Raw genomic sequence first — 15,797 nt, 5'->3', positions numbered from 1 at the left:
ACAATTCTATTTGACGTGATTGAAATATGGAATTATATAATATATGTATTAAATCCCAACTAATAAACATAAATAACTGAGCAAGCCAAAAAAAAAAAAAAAGCTCTTTCTTATACACATATGAGGATCTTTGAATTTGTTTCTCTAGTCAGCCCGGACTAACACACATGGCTGGGTCAGGCACACCTTACTCCTTAAAGTCGCCTCCGGCTTCTCGACACCCTAAAGAAGTAGTATTTGGTCTTGCAGTTCCCTGTCGTGTGATCTCCAGCTTCATATAGATCTTGGAGGCCATGTTTCCCACAACTAACCCTTCCTCTTTGTTTCCACTTTTGAGAAGCTAAATGTCACCTTCAGGCCCCAGAGCTTCCTCTTTCCAGTATGTCTGACCATGGGTTCTCACCAATACTCCTGGGTCAGCCTGGCCGCCAGCAGATCAGAGCCCTTGATTCTTTTTCTGAAACCAGTCTGTGGACTTGACCCACTTCCGAAAGGTGTTCGAGGTCACTTAAGACCTCCACCGCCAACCAGGCCGGGAGAGACAAATGGGTGTGTGTGTGTCTGAAAATCCTGCAGCCTGGATTGGCTGGGCGGTCCCTCCCCTCGACCAGGGCATCGATTTTCCACTTCCTGGTGATCAGAACACCTTGGTGAACAAGACGGAGTGTGTGAGAGTCATCATCTGACAAAGGCAGCGAGGATGTTTTTTCCCACCGCTATGTGGCCTCTTTATGGTTATGATGACGGTAAACAGACATACAGCAAAACATTTGCCCTTTTTTGGGGGGATGGGGGGGACCTGTACATCTGGTTCTTCAAACATCACCACTCCCTCTATCCGGACATTTTTCCATCGCCCTGTACAGAAGCTCAGCCACCTGGAAACAACGAGTCTTCCTTGCTCCCTCCCTCTTCCCTCCCCTCTGCCCTTAGGAACCGCTAATAGACGGAGCTCTCATTACAAAGAGACCCCGACTAACTAATGGGCCAAGAGTGATTTTGCAGACGAGGCAAACCATTTCCGATAGCTGCCGTATCGATCCTGATAAAAGCAAGGCTTGCTGGCCAGAGTACTCAATCACACCTCAGGGGCCCCTCACGGGCAGGAGTCGCGCCAATGTCGAGTACGCGTCATTGCTGCTTTGCCGGCGCTGGGGGCTCAGGGACGGTCGTGAGAAAACATTAACGAGTGGGGTGGTCACAGCATTCCCAAAGGGGCTCTGAACAACAGAAAAAGATCCACGAACCCGCCTGCAGAGGAGCACAGATGTACTGGCTGACAGACACGACGTCCAAAGAGAAACGATGGAGGGGAAATAGCTGAAACACATGTGGCCACCACTCAGAGGCACGGGGATAAGTCTCCCTTCTGGATTCTCAGGGGATCCTCCCTGGGCTGGGCGCAGTACCTGAGGGCTGGGCCACACGCAGGGCTTCTAGCAGCTCAGGGGCCGGCCCCCACTTGGCAGCCCACCAAGCTCCTTCCCTGTCTTCTAGGGCTGCCCATCCTCTGGATGACTCTGCCATGGCCCCTGGGGGTCCCAGCTTCTCTGCTGTCCCTGTTTCTCCGTGTTGCTGTCCAGAATGCCCTGTGCAGAGGGTGTGTGGGGAGGGCAGAGGGGACCAGAGGGGGGTGGGGGACTGAGCCCTCCCCCATCACTGATCTCACTTTATGGCTGGACATACTTGAACTGAGAGGCCCCCTTGGCCACATCCTGGGACAACGGCCCCTTCTCAGCGGCTATTTTACTAAGCAAATAACCGCCCTGCACACCTGCTTCTTCTTGATTTGGGTGTGTGTGTGGGGGGAGTCGTGCCCCCCTCACGGGGCTCACTGACCCCTCAAGATGTCCCACGGCATGTGTGGCACTGAGCGGTGGTGGGCTCCAGGTTCAAAATATGGAAAGGCCCAAGTGCTGCCTTTCTTAACTTTTGTGCCAGGGTCCCGTGGCTTGCTGGGACCCTGCTGGTGGAAGGGAGGAGGTAGGCGGATGGACAGAGTTGGCAGGAAAAGGGGAGAAAGACAGGCCACGGTGCTTCTTTCCGACTCCAGCAGACATTTTGTTACAAAGATGGGGCACGGGTGGGGTGGGGTGGTGGTGGTGGTGGTGGGGAGGGCAATTGTCACGAGGGCGAGCTGGTCTTCAGGGTGGGGTCCCTAGTGTAATCAACGTGAGGACCCCGAGATCTTGCCTGGCGAGCTGGGTGCAGCAATGAGACTTTCCAGTGTGTTCTCTGGACAGGTGGTCCTCTTGCCCGTTGGACCAGTAGCTCCCGGCTCATAGCCCACTACTCCATGGACCTCTTCTCAGTAGTCTAGGTTTTCTTTTCTTTAATTGATGACTTTAATCATCATTGTGGATTAGGTGCTTGGGGGGTTCCTTTGCCAACTCTTAATCCTACATCCAATGGTTCAAACCAGTCGCCAACCCCCATCCCTGTGTCCACCCCTCCCCCAACTCCTCTCTCTCCTCTCACACGGCCCTCCAGACTTCTTGTCCCCCAAGTCCATGCCGGTCAGTCTTCTAGTCTGTCGGGCCATCTGACACGCACACAACCCAACAGATCCCCCAAACTCAAACTTTGTACCGAGTCAATGCCCAATCACAGCGACTCTATAGGACAGGGTAGACCTGACCCCATGAGTGTCCGAGATGGTCACTCTTTATGGGTCTAGAAAGCCTAGTCTTTCTCCTGTGGAGCGACTGGTGAGGTTGAACTGCTGATCTTGAAGTTCGCAGCCCGATGCATAACCACCGTGCCACCAGGGCTCCGCCTAGTGCCCTCCAAAGTCTGTTCCCTTTGGCGCGCCAGCCTTGGCCTTGGCCTTGATCCTGAGGGAGTGGTCTCATACCATCTGTCCCTCTGTGGGGGACTCACTTCACTCAGCAGAAGCTCTTCAGGACCAGCCATGTTGTACGGTGCTTCGTGGGCTTATCTTGGTTTTGTAGCGAGTTCTAGGAGCCCACTGTGTATGGACCAACGTTTCTTTATCCATTCTTCCACGGAGGGGCTATGGGGCACTTTCCAACTGCTTGCTCTTGGGAGCAGTGCAGTCATGAACGTGGGAGTGCATATGTCTGTGCTATATGGCTTTTACTCCTGGAGGGCATGCGTCCAGCAGCGGGGTCCCTGGATGGTGTGCGATCCCCAGTTTCAGGTGTCTGAGGTGGCAGCAGCAACATCTTGCCTTCCACCTTGGCTGTCCATGTGGTCCAGCTTTGACACCCTCCTGATCGCTCACCCTTTCGTTCCCAGCTTATCCGCCGCGGTTGTAATGTTGGCCTTGAGCCTCCCACAACCCGGTGGGACTGCTGACCTTCGGGGCACTCTAGAATCTGGCTCCACTGGAAGTTCCAGGGCCTGGACTCTCCAAGACCCTTCTGGTGGAGCTGGGTCCCCCTCCCCAGCCTTCCCACCAGGGGAAGAGGACCAGACAGGAACTCTCCAGGAATGCCGGTCTGTGTTGGTGAACACTCACAGGCAGCAGAGAGGCTGCCCAGTTCCCTTTTTAGAGAGGACCCCATACAGTCTCCCAGGAGGAGGCATTTCTCAAAAGCTCACCATCCCCATGACTTCTCGCGCCGCTCACAGCCCTGCCACTTCACTGGTCCCACCTCCTTCCTCTTTTCGGGTTATTCACTAGTGGGAAGTGGCTGCAAGAGGAAATGCAGGGCTGGGGTGAGAAAGCAGAAGGGTGGGATGGCGACGGGGCTGGGTTTGTCGCGGGTGCTGGAGGACAGGCTCCGCCCGGGCGCTCGTGGGAGCAGGAGAATGCACCTGCTGCTCTTCCCTCTCCTCTGCTGGCTTCCAGGTGAGCGGGGGGCCTGGGTCTACATCCTCCGGATGTGTGTGTCCCTCATACAAAGGAGGGCCTCACCAGGGGAACGGGGACTCTGTAGGAAGGCGGCTGCCCCAAATGTTAACCTGGTTTCTGAGTAGTTCTTCTAAATCATGTTATGGGCCCAGGTTGCTCCGTCAACTCCCTCCCTCCCTCAGAGCTGACAGTCACCAGTGCAGAAATACTAGTACCAGGTGGACTTTCTGACAGTACCGAGTGGGCAACCTGACTGCCCGCTCTGGGCAGGGCAATGCCCCAGGAAGTGCTGGTTGCTCGGGAGAGCAGATGAAGCTGCGCCAAGGCTGCCCTTTGCAAGGAAGGGCAGGAGGACGGGAGTGAGGAGGCCCGGGGCTGTAGAGGAAAGGGAGTTTTCCAGGCTCGGAGGGAGAGCTGAGACCAGCAGCTGGGGCTGAAGGAAATGTCTGGGGGATCAGAGAAGTCAAGAAGAGCTGGGCTTGGTGGCAGCAGAGGGCACATGATGGGCAGAAATAGAGGGTAAATTAACCTGTATGATGGCTGTCATTTTGATGAAGACACACACACACACACACACACACACACACACACACACACACAGATTTCCATAGCTTCTGAGTGTCAGGGGGCCCCAGGGCTCAGCTTAATCATTGGCTTTTTCTCTTCTCTTTGTATGCCCCTTCTTGGTTGACCCATCTCTTCTCTTCCCATCTACATAGCATCTGTATGTAGATGCTCCCAATTTTGTATTCCTAGCTTGAGCATTTAGCTGGGCTCCAAAATCTTATATCCCCCTGTCTGCTCAGCATCCCCCCTTGGGTGTCTGCTAGGCATTACAAACATTACAAACATGTTCTGACCAAATCCCAGGTTCCCGCCTTCCCTTTCAGACCCTGTCCTCCCCCAGGTGTCCCCATCTCTGTGTGTGGCAATTCCAGCGTTGCAACTTCTCATGCACACCAGGGGGCGGTGGTGGAGGATGGGGGAACATCCACCTCTCTCTCCCACCTCCCCACAAGGACCCTTTGGGAACGTGAGTGAGATTCATGCATGAGCAGGTCCACGCAATGTACCCTGTCTGTATAACAGGCTATGATTCAACCGCGAAGAGAAGGGAAGTCCTGACCCGTGCGTGCTCCCCCATTGATGAAGTCTGACCATGCGCCGTCCAATCAGCCATTTTACATAATTCTGGGAATATGAGATATCCAGGTAGACACATCTATAAAGGTAGAAGCTAGGTGGGTGACCGTCAGGAGTTGTGGAGAGTGACCGGTGTGGGATACTGGGGTTTTTTGGGGGGTCAGGGAGGGGGATGAAAATGCCCTGGAATTCTATTCAGGTTCTGGCTGTACGCTTTGTGAATCTGCTCAAAACGCCCAAGTTGTACACCGTGAAAGGATGAATCACGCAGTGTGTGAATTCTGTATTGGTGAGAACGAAATGAAACAAAACTGGATGGGGTGGAGATTGGGAGGCAGCTGTACTCTGCTGAGAGTCGTTTCTGGGAAGCACTCGATAAGGCTGTGCAGGTGACTTGGGGGCACGGCAAGGCTTTCCACTGGAGAGACGTACCGTCCTGGAAACCAACAGGGTCCAGTGTTCTGCCCTGTCCCACAGGGTCACTGTGAGGCAGAATCAACTTGATGAGAGAGAGAGAGAGAGAGAGAGAAAGAGAGAGAGAGGCTCCCAGTGGCATCGTGGTAAGTGCTGGGCTGTTAATCACAATGCTGGTGGTTCACTCTATGGGTAAAAGATAAGGCCATGGGCTCCTGTCAAGACCTAGTTAGTCTTAGAACCCCAAAGGGGCACTTCTATCCTGTCCTCTCTGGTCACCTGTAGTTGGACCTGACCGGCTGGCGGTGAATTGGGTTGGTTTCTGGAGTCGGCTGAGGATGCTCTAGAGAAGGCAGGCCAAGAGGACATCAGGCCTAGAGGAGGCCTGAAAGAGGAGAAGGAGCGGGGCGCACAGACCAGGGAAGACTTCCGGGCACAGAGATAGCAAGTGTGGCCCTCCGCGTTAATGAGGAGCTTGACCTTGTTGTGCGTGAGGAGCAGACAGATCAGCGTGGCTTGCTCACGTGACGTGTTTCCACACGGCCTGGTGTGGCCGGCAGGTGGTCATCGTTCTCCTGCTAGTCTGCAGAGCGAAGCCGTCCCCATCTTTGCTTACCACGGAAGACAGAACAAGGGCTGCAGAAAGTCACACTCCGGATGAGTAAACAAGCACAAACCAGCCCCATTTCCCTTGCCTGTCGGGTCAGCTGACACCGGTCAGGGAAGTCAAGGGATTCACCCAGGATCCCAGGGCTGACCCAGTCAGCACGAGGCTGGTTCATGGCCGCTGAGCCCGGAGTTTCCGCATTGAAATAGAGAAGGCTGCCTTTGGGTGCAGTTGGGCCACGACAGAAAATGACCAGGCTAGGAGTGTGCACAAAGGTGCTTTCCCCCTCCTGCCTGGAAATGTCACAGCGAGGAGACAAGCTGTGTGTGTGTGTGTGTTGTTTGTGAGCGATTGAGGCTGGGAGGGTCTGTCAGAAGCTCACCGGGAAGCTGGTGGGCACAGGTGAGTGTTTCATGAGGATCCAGGTGACCCGTGTGAACCTTTGTGACGTGGCTCCATTGTCCGTCAGCACACATTGTGTCCCTCAAAACAACATGCTGAGAATCCTCATCTCCACTCCTGTGGTCTGCTTGTCAATGGACCATCCTCTGGTGGCTTGTGTGTTACTGTGATGCGTCAGCTTTATCTCTGGTGTTTAAAGTACCAGCAGGGTCACCGGGGTGGATGGGCTTCAGCAGAGCTTTCAGATGAAGAAAGGCCTGGGGGGTTACTCTAGGGAAAAACGCAAAACAAAACCCGGCCTGTGGAAACCCCACAAACAGCAGCGGAACGTTGTGTGATCTGGGGCTAGAAGGGACTCCCTCACGTTGGAAGGCACTCAAAATTCAGCTGAGGTTTGGAGGGGTGCCTTCTCTTTATGGAGCTGGCCTTGGTGACATGGATGGGGTAAAGCTCCCGGGGTCTTCATGAGCTCTCGTGACACGACTCAAAATGAGAAGACCATCCACTAGTCATCAGAACGCAGAGTGTCTGAAGCGAGAGTCTGGGAAAATGGGAAGGTACCGGGAGTGAAACGGGACCCTGGAAGATTAATTTCTTCGGTGTGGTGGAGCCGAAATGGATTGGCATTGGGCATCTTGAATCAGAAGATCGTATGGACCACTATGCCTGGGACGACAGGAGGAAAAGCAATGGCGCCACGGTCATTGTCGGGAGGAACTTCCCACGATGCCTCCTGAAGCACCGAGCTGTTGGGGACGGGCCCATAGCCACACAGCGAAAGAATAGTGACCGCATTGTGGCCCTGCTTCTCTGTTTCTGCCATTGATCACACTGGATAACAAGTTGAACATGGCTTTCAAGAATCTCAAAATGATGTTGTAGATTCAAAAAAGAAGAAGACTGACCATTTCCTAGGACAATTATTCAGATTTCCTCACCACCCAGGACTACAAAGACGGAAGAGTTTTGCGCAGAGGGAACTTGATCCAACATGATAATTACTGGCCCCTGGAAAGTCAGAGTTGGAAACAAAGTTGAGGGGTCAGTACATGGCAGACATGGGCCTTGGTGACAGAAATGACCCTGGAGACCTCTTGATAGGATTTTGCAAGACCAAGGACCCAGTCACGGGACCGACCTTTTTTCAACCACACAAACCGACGCGACACCTGTTGGCCTTGTCATTTAGAACTCACAGGAGTCACGGCCACGGCGTCTGTGGAGAGACGTGATGGAGAAGCTGGACACCATCGGTCAGAATATGGCAGGGGGGGGGAAGGCTGTGGAGCAGCCCCCCAATATCTGACCTGCAAGTTCAAAATGCAGCTGAAGGGAATGAATGCCCGCCATGTCCACGAGAGCCTAAAGTCGACCGTGACTGCATTGTGCCTGAATTTAGAGACGGAATGGATGGATGCACGGAGCCCCAGGACCGAAGGCCAGAGGAGCTGTGGGATGGCATGGGGGCATGCATGTACCACGGTGATGAACAAGGCAGAGTCTGAAGAGACCCTGCAACGTGTTCTTGCACGTCGTCCAGGTGAACAGAGCTGGACCGAAAAGGTTCTCATGAGGACGGAGCCAAGCACGACAATGTAATGTGCAGAGGCCCGGGGTTCGAGAATCTGGGGGGGGAGGGGGGGAAGAAAACGCTGGGCATGTCTCACATTGAAAGATCAAAAAGCCAACCCCACTGCCCTTGAGTGGAACCCGACGCATAATGACCCTACAGGACAGAGGAGAGACTGCTCCTGAGGGTTCCTGAGACTGTAAGTGTCACAGACTATAGATCATGCCGCCTCATTGTGCTCCCTCACAGTGGCTGGTAGATTTGAACCCCGGACCTGGCAGTTCACAACCCAATGCTTAACTCATCGTGCCACCGGGGATCCCAAATGAAAAGAACTGAAGGAAACATTGGAGTCTCGAGTTACGGAACGGTTCCCTGGGTGAAAATCCCCGGAGCCCTCACGGCGCTGTTGGGCTGCGAGGTTGGTAGTTCCAACTGGCTAGCCAGGACGCTGCTGAGAAGCCAGGATGGCGAGACTTGGTCTCAATTACGTGGGGCATGTTAGCAGGAGAGGCCGGTCCCTGACAAAGGACACCGTGCTGGTTCGGTAGCCGGCCAGTGACAGAGAGGATGAGCCTGCGGGAGCTGGGCTGGCACCATGACTGTAACATGACCACAGTGGATCCCACGGCACAGGGCTCTGTTCCGTCCTCTCGGGGCTGCTCTGGGTCAGAGCTGACTCGATAGCACCTGTCATTGATAACAGCAGGGAGGCTTTCCTTCCGGAAGCTCTAGGGGGGAAGCCATGTCCAGCCTCCGGAGACCTGCATCCTCTGGCTTTTGGCCCCTTGTGATTTCCACCTGTGCTTCCATCATTACATCTCCTTCTCTGTCTCTGACCCTTCTGCCTCCTTCTTAAAAGGAGCTCACCTGGATCACCTAGATTCAGCTCCTTGTCTCAAGAGCCTTAAATCAACCACACCTCTAACATCCCCTCTGGAGCACCAGGCATACTCTGGAGATCAAGGCATGGGCAATCTATGAGCATGAAGGAGCCCTGGTGGTATGGTGGGCGGGTTTAGCACTAGGCTGCTACTTGCGAGATCAGCGGTTCAAACCCACCAGCCTCTCTGAGGCAGAAATATGAGGCTGGCTGCTCTCACGACTCACAGCCTTGAAAACAGCTGTTAGGAACTCTCAACTCAAAGCTGACAGCAACCCTACAGGGCAGGGGAGAACTGCCACTGCGGGTTTCTGAGACCATGACTCTTTACGGGAGTGGAAAGTCCCATCTTTCTCACGAGGAGTGGCTGGTGGTTTTGAACAGCCCAGCACATTCCCACTGTGCCACCAGGGCTCATGCAGTCCAATTGGAGTGGGGTATGTGTGCTGCTGACGGCACCACTGAACCCCCCTGTCACATCATCCGTTTGTTGTTGTTGGTTTGCCGCAAACAGGAGACACACACACACACACACACACACACACACATCTCAGCGAGACTCTCGGAGATAGCGAGGCCCACAGCACTCGGCAGGGCAAAGACCCACCCAAAGGTGCAGTCCCCAGTCCACCTCAGCGCATGGGCGCACGCAACAAGTGGGCACCTTCACTTCAGATCTCTTCATTTTCAAGAACTCTGGACCTTTTGGCGAAACCTCTCATTTTTCTAAACACTAGCTTAATTGAAAAAATACCACCGCCGCACAGCCGGGCTGCACCATTGCTCTCCGCTGGCTGACGCTGGGCTCCGGGCTGAGCTCTAATCTGTTTTCAAAAAGCAAGATTCTTTCCAAAGCCGCCTTCGTCGGAAGTTGATTTTAGCGATAGGCGAAACGAATGTGGTAGCTCTCCACTCTTCTTTGACTCTGGGAGCCGAGCACACACACAGGAGGGGAGTTTTGTTTCTTGTCAGTCTCTGCCCTCAAACGTATAGTGACCTTACAGGACAGGACTGACCGGCCCCTGTGGGCGGGACATGGGAGTAGAAATCTCCATCGTTCTGCTGCGGAGCAGCTGGTGGATTGGAACCGCCGACCTTGCGGTTAGTAGCCCGGTGCTTAACCCACCGCACCACCAGGGCTCCTGCTCTGGCGCAGGCAGGTTTCCCACATTTCTTTTTTTAAGATGGAACGCTTACCCGAATGTGCGCGTCATCCTTGCGCAGGGGCCATGCTAATGTTCTCTGCGTCGTTCCAATGTTAGTCTACGTGCTGCCGAAGCGAGCACCCCCACATTTCATTTTATTTTCCTGTTGCTTGTTCTTTGCTTGTCCGTATGTAGAGACCCAGCAGCGGCGTGCGACCAGTCCAATCTCTTGGCACTCTCTCCAGCCTTTGTTGTTTTCTGGCTGTTTGCTCTGTCGCTGTCCGTCTGAGATGCTCGCACCCTCGTTTTGACGTTTGCATCTCCCAGGCAGCTAAGGATCTGAGCACCTCTTCATGCTCGCTGGCTCTTTGGACAGCATGTTTGGTGAACCGTCTTTCGTTCATTCCTTTGCCCGCTTTTTTTTTTTTAAATTTATTTTTTAATCGTTTTATTAGGGGCTCATACAACTCTTATCACAATCCATACATACATCAATTGTGTAAAGTACCTTTGTACACTCATTGCCCTCATAATTCTCAAAACATTTCCTCTCCACTTAAGCCCCTGGTATTAGGTCCTCATTTTCCCCCTCCCTCCCCGCTCCCCGCTCCCTCATGAGCCCTTGATAATTTATAAATTATTATTTTGTCATATCTTGCCCTGTCCGACATCTCCCTTCACCCACTTTTTTGTTGTCCGTCCCCCAGGAAGGAGGTCACATACAGTTTCTTGTAATTGATTCCCTCATAAAATTCTTTTTTTTTTTTTTTTAACATTTTATTAGGGGCTCATACAACTGTTATCCCAATCCATACACACATCAATTGTGTAAAGCGCATTTGTACATCGTTTCTCAAAACATTTTCTCTCCATTTAAAACCTGACATTAGGAGTTGCCGTCTTCTAGTTTAGTCCCTTGTCCATTGTATCCTTGCTAACAGCCCCCCCATCTGTGGGTTCTTCTTTATTTGTTGATGGAATCTTTGGATGCCCATACATGTCTTATTTTCAGTAGGTCCCAGTCATCTACACTTTTTTCTTCTACCCCGCGGGCTCCTTTCGTTAGGTCGGGTAGTGCATTTGTGCCCTGCAGCAAGGCCCTCATGTTTGCCCCTCTTTCCTCCCGGATGACATTTACAGCCATGGCATTTCCAGTCAGGTCTCTGATCTGTCTGGAGTTCATTCATGTGCTTGGGGTGAGGCATGGCCCGGTCTCCTTCTTCTGCACATGGAGATCCAATTGTGCCCGCACCATTTGCCGCACCACTCTCTTCCTCATTTGTTGTTCTCTCCCCACCCCCACCTTGGAGGAAGATCAGTGGTCTGTGGGTGGAGGGATTGATGTCTGGGTTTTCTATTCTGCTCCAATGGTCTATGAACGTACCCTTGCTCCAGAACCAGGCTGCTTTGACTACTGTGACTCTGGAATAGGCGTTGAGGTCAGGTCGGGAGAAGCTTTGTATTTTATTCTACTTAAGAAGTTGTCTGCTTACCCTGAGCTTATTCCCTCTCCATGTACTTAGTCATTCGTTTTTCCCATTTCCCAAAAGAGTGGAGTTGGGATCTGGATTGGAATTGCACTGCATTCCTAGGTTGCTTCAGGTCATATTGACATTTTCACAGTGCTAAGCTTTTCCGTCCATGCACGCGGATCATTCTTCCATTTGTGTAGGTCTCTCTTGGAACGGACGCCATGGGACCTAACGCCACCACGAACCGTGGTTTATTGTCATCGCGTTCTGTACTTTTCCGAGGACGAGCCTCTTGTTTCTCTGGCTAGGTTTACTCTGAAGCACTTCATCTTTAGTGTGATTACTTTAAAATCTTTGAATTCGGAAGACCGAAGAAGAATCCCTGTTTGAATGGTGGTGCTGACGAGGAATACTGAAAGTACACACACCCCTGTCTCGGAAGAAGTGCGGCCAGAGCGCTCCTGAGAGGCAAGGATGGCGAGACTTCATCTCACGTACTTGGACGTGCTGCCAGGAGAGGCCAGTCCCTGGGAAGGACATCATGCTTGGGAAAGCAGAGGGGCAGCTCAAAGAGGACGGCCCTCAGCAAGATGGACAGACACAGTGGCTGCAGCGATGGGCTCCAACACAGGGACACTTGGGAGGGAGGCACGAGACTGGACAGTGCTCCGCTCTGTTGTGCTTAGGGTTGCTATGGGCCAGCACGATGGCAACTATCAACAACAACAACAACATTAAAAAAAATGTTATTGTGGTGGGGGCGCTTACAGCTTTTATCACAATCCATCCATCCATCCATTGTGTCAAGCACATCTGTACATTTGTTGCCACCATCATTTTCAAAACATTTTCTACTTGAGCCCTTGGCATCAGCCCTCATTTCCTGCCCACCCCCACCCCCCACTTCTCCCATGAACTCTTGCTAACTTATAAATTCTTTTTCTTTTTTTCATGTCTTATACCGACTGCTGTCTCCCTTCACCCACTTTTTTGTTGTCCGTCTCCCTGGGAGGGGTTATAGATAGATAATTGTGATCAGTTTCCTCCTTACTCCCCTGCCACCTTCTCTTACCCTCCTGGTATTGCTACTCCCCGTATTGGTCCTGAGGGGTTTCTCTGTCCTGGATTCCCTGTGTTTCGAGCTCTTTTCTGTACCAGTGCACATGTTCTGGTCTAGCCGGATTTGTAAGGTAGAATTGGGTTCCTGATAGTGGGGGCATTAAAGAACTAGAGCAGTGGTTCTCAACCTTCCTAATACCGCAACCCTTTCAGACAGTTCCTCATGTGGTGGTGACGCCCCCCAAACCATAACATTATGTTCGTTGTTACTTCATCACTGCAATTTTGCTACTGTTATGAATTGGGTGACCCCTGTGAAAGGGTTGTTTGACCCTCAAAGGGGTTGCGACCCATAGGTTGAGAACCGCTGAACTAGAGGAAGGTTGTGTGTTTCGTTGGTGCTATACTGCACCCCGACTGGCTTGTCTCTGCCTTGTGGCACCTCTGACAGGGGGTGTTCAATTGACTACTGATGGGCTTTGGGTCTCCACTCTGCCCTCCCCCTCATTCATAAGGATATGATTTTATTTTGTTTTGTTTTTGGTCTTTGATGCCTGACACTTGATCCCATCGACACCTCACGATCACACAGGCTGGTGTGCTTCTTCCATGTGGGCTTTGTTGCTTCTTGGCTAGCTGACTGCTTGTTTATCTTCAAGCCTTTAAGACCCCAGGCGCTATCTCTTTGATAGCTGGGCACCATCAGCTTTCTTCACCACATTAGTTATGTACCCATTTTGTCTTCAGCGATCGTGTCAGGGAAGGTGAGCATCACAGAATGCCAGATTGTTAGAATAAAGTGTTCTTGCATTGAGGGAGGACTTGAGTGAAGGCCCAATGTCCATCTGCTACCTTAACACTAAACCTATAAATATACGCACATAGATCTATTTTCCCATCATCGTATGTAAATATATTACATATATACAGGCCTGTATTTAGACCTCTATAAATTCCCTTTGCCTCCTAGTTCTTTTCTTTCTTTCCTTTCCTCCTGTCCCACTATCATGTTCAGCCTTCATTCGGGTTTTGGTAATTCCTCTTGGCTACATTGCCTTTGATCGAGCCCCTAAGCATCCTATGCCCTCCTGGCCATCGATTTCAGATCACTTGTTCCTCCCTTGTCCCTGGGTTTGAACAACAACATTTTAAGGGGCATTTGTTTTCTTGGTTCGTTTTCAGAGTTCTCCTTAGTACCCAGGAATCTGTTAATCCTGTTTCCGGGCATGTTGCTGAATCTTGTGATTATTCCCAATAGTTTTGGGGTCCACTCTGGGGTTTTCTACAAACAAAACCACAGCTTATGAACACAGCGGGAGCTTCACTTCTTTGCCCATTTAGATTCCCTGGCTTTTTTGTTGCTGTTGTCTCAGGGTTTGGGCTAAGACCGCCAGCAAAAGTTGAATATGTTTGGTGATCTGGGGCCTCCTTGTCTGGAGGAAACAAACAACCCCCCCCCACCCCCTGTCATCGAATCCATTCTGATGAAGAGAGACCCTGTAGCACAGGCTAGAATGAGTTTCTGAGACTATCACTCTTTACGGGAGTACAAAGTCCCATCTTTCTCCCACGGAGCAGCTGCTGGTTTAGAACAGCTGACCTTCGGGTTAGCAGCCCAACATGCAACCACTACGCCACTAGGACTCCTTCTGTTTGGTAGGGTGCCTTCCGTTTTCCCTCTTGAGCGAGATGTTGGCTGTTAGTTTTTCCTAGATGGCTTCTATGGTGTCCAGTGTCAACATTTTTGTTTCTTTTGAAATCTGCCCTTAGAGAATGGATGGCGTGCTGATGGCGCAGCGGGTTAAGCACTGGTCTGCTAGCCACAAGGTCCATGGTTCAAACCCTGCTCTGCAAGAGAGCTGAGGCAGCCTGCTCCTGTAAAGATTTAGTTTGGGGCTCTGGGGGGCAGTTTTCCCCTGTCTTCCAGGATCCCGCACAGACTCAACAGCTGTGGATTTTTACAAAAGGGAATTGATAGTGGAGTATCGAAGAACCCAAGGTGTGTCTTGTGGAAACTATATTCCTTCCTCAGCCATTATTCAATTCAACGGGCTCTTGGAGTGGGGGCTGTCTCCTGTGCAGAGGGCCAGCGCCCTCCCACAGCGTGGGAGGTGACACAGACATGGGTTTGTGTTTTCTAGGCTCCTCTGCCATCTGGGGTCCAAGTAACGTGAGTGGCCCGGAGGGAGGCTCATTGTCTGTGCTGTGTGGTTATGATGCAACGTTCAAGACCTACAACAAATGGTGGTGTCGAGGGGCTGTTTGGCGTCCCTGCCAAATCCTCGTTCAAACCACTGGCTCAGAGCAGGAGGTGAAGAAGGACCGAGTGTCCATCAGGGACAATCATAAAAACCTCACATTCACGGTGACCATGGAGAAGCTGAGGAAAGATGATGCCGATGTTTACTGGTGTGGGATTCAGAGAACAGGAACTGACGATGGGGTCCAGATGACAGTCTCAGTTGACCCAGGTAAGACTGAGTGCCTGTGTGGATGTGTCTTTCCAGGCCTGCTCAGTTCTGGTCCCCGAGGACACTCTTCGGTGACTGAACTGTGGCCAGGCCAGAGGGTGGTCGAGTCCTGGCTGTCAGTGAGCTCCACTTGGGTTTTGGCCCACTGGGTAAGGTTGGGAAGGCTCCCAAGGGTCCCCCAGGGTGGCATGAAGCCTTTCTGGGCACATTTTCCTCTTGGCACAGCTCAAGCTCTTGCCTATAGAGAACAAGGCACAGGTCCAAAGGGATCCTTTCTCACGGGATCTGGAGGCTCCAAGCCGAAGCTTTCTTGGGGCTGCCGTTGTCTAGGTGTGGCTGCACTGTGGAGGTCTGGGCTGGGGCTTCATTGCTCTTCCCACCCCGCATCCCAAATCCAGTCTCAGCGGGAGACGGAGGCTCAGTATCGTTGGGGTGCTGTGGTCTCATTCCAAGGTCTGGACAGGTCCCCATGGTCAAGCAGTTGATCTCTCGGGTGCCTGAGACCCCACTGCCTGCGATCTATGCCTTTGGACCTAATCACACTCTCTTCCTAAATTCTTCTAGAAGGTAAATAAACACTCCAGAGAAAGTCAGCTCAGAGGTCCCTGTGCCTTGGCTGGAGTTGATCTTTGTTGGGCTCTGCTTCTGGTAACCCTTGGATAGGCAGTGGGGGCCCTCAGGACACGCGGGGTACCAGCCAACAGACCTTCAGACACACCTGCCCCTAAGAGGCCTGCTGCCATTGTCAGCATGCAGCGTGTACCACATCTGTCTTGTGGAGCAGTGGACAGCCACATCCAGCTCAGTTACTTGC

General features: G+C 52.3%; 2 protein-coding genes and 1 non-coding gene across 7 annotated transcripts in view; 1 reads left to right on the top strand and 2 right to left on the bottom strand.

Annotated features, from left to right (window-relative positions):
* RAB37 (RAB37, member RAS oncogene family) overlaps positions 1-15,797 on the bottom strand; it is a 77,846-nt gene that overhangs the window by 20,365 nt on the left and 41,684 nt on the right. The gene's annotated exons all lie outside the window — the stretch shown is intronic.
* On the bottom strand, positions 10,015-10,122 carry LOC115872912. The gene has a single exon (XR_004048114.1). It is a non-coding gene; the product is annotated as a U6 spliceosomal RNA (small nuclear RNA).
* LOC105979188 (CMRF35-like molecule 1) overlaps positions 14,635-15,797 on the top strand; it is a 4,939-nt gene continuing 3,776 nt past the window's right edge. The window contains exon 1 of the mRNA XM_013006263.2: positions 14,635-14,983. Coding sequence (XP_012861717.2) covers positions 14,635-14,983 — 349 coding nt within the window. The remainder of the gene's footprint in view (positions 14,984-15,797) is intronic.

Source organism: Echinops telfairi, unplaced genomic scaffold (assembly GCF_000313985.2).
Source record: "Echinops telfairi isolate 266 unplaced genomic scaffold, ASM31398v2 ScPeMD7_7458;HRSCAF=8496, whole genome shotgun sequence".
In the NCBI taxonomy this organism is placed as follows: Eukaryota; Metazoa; Chordata; class Mammalia; order Afrosoricida; family Tenrecidae; genus Echinops; species Echinops telfairi.
Note: the sequence above shows the minus strand (reverse complement) of the source record. Positions and strands in the feature narration are given on the sequence as shown.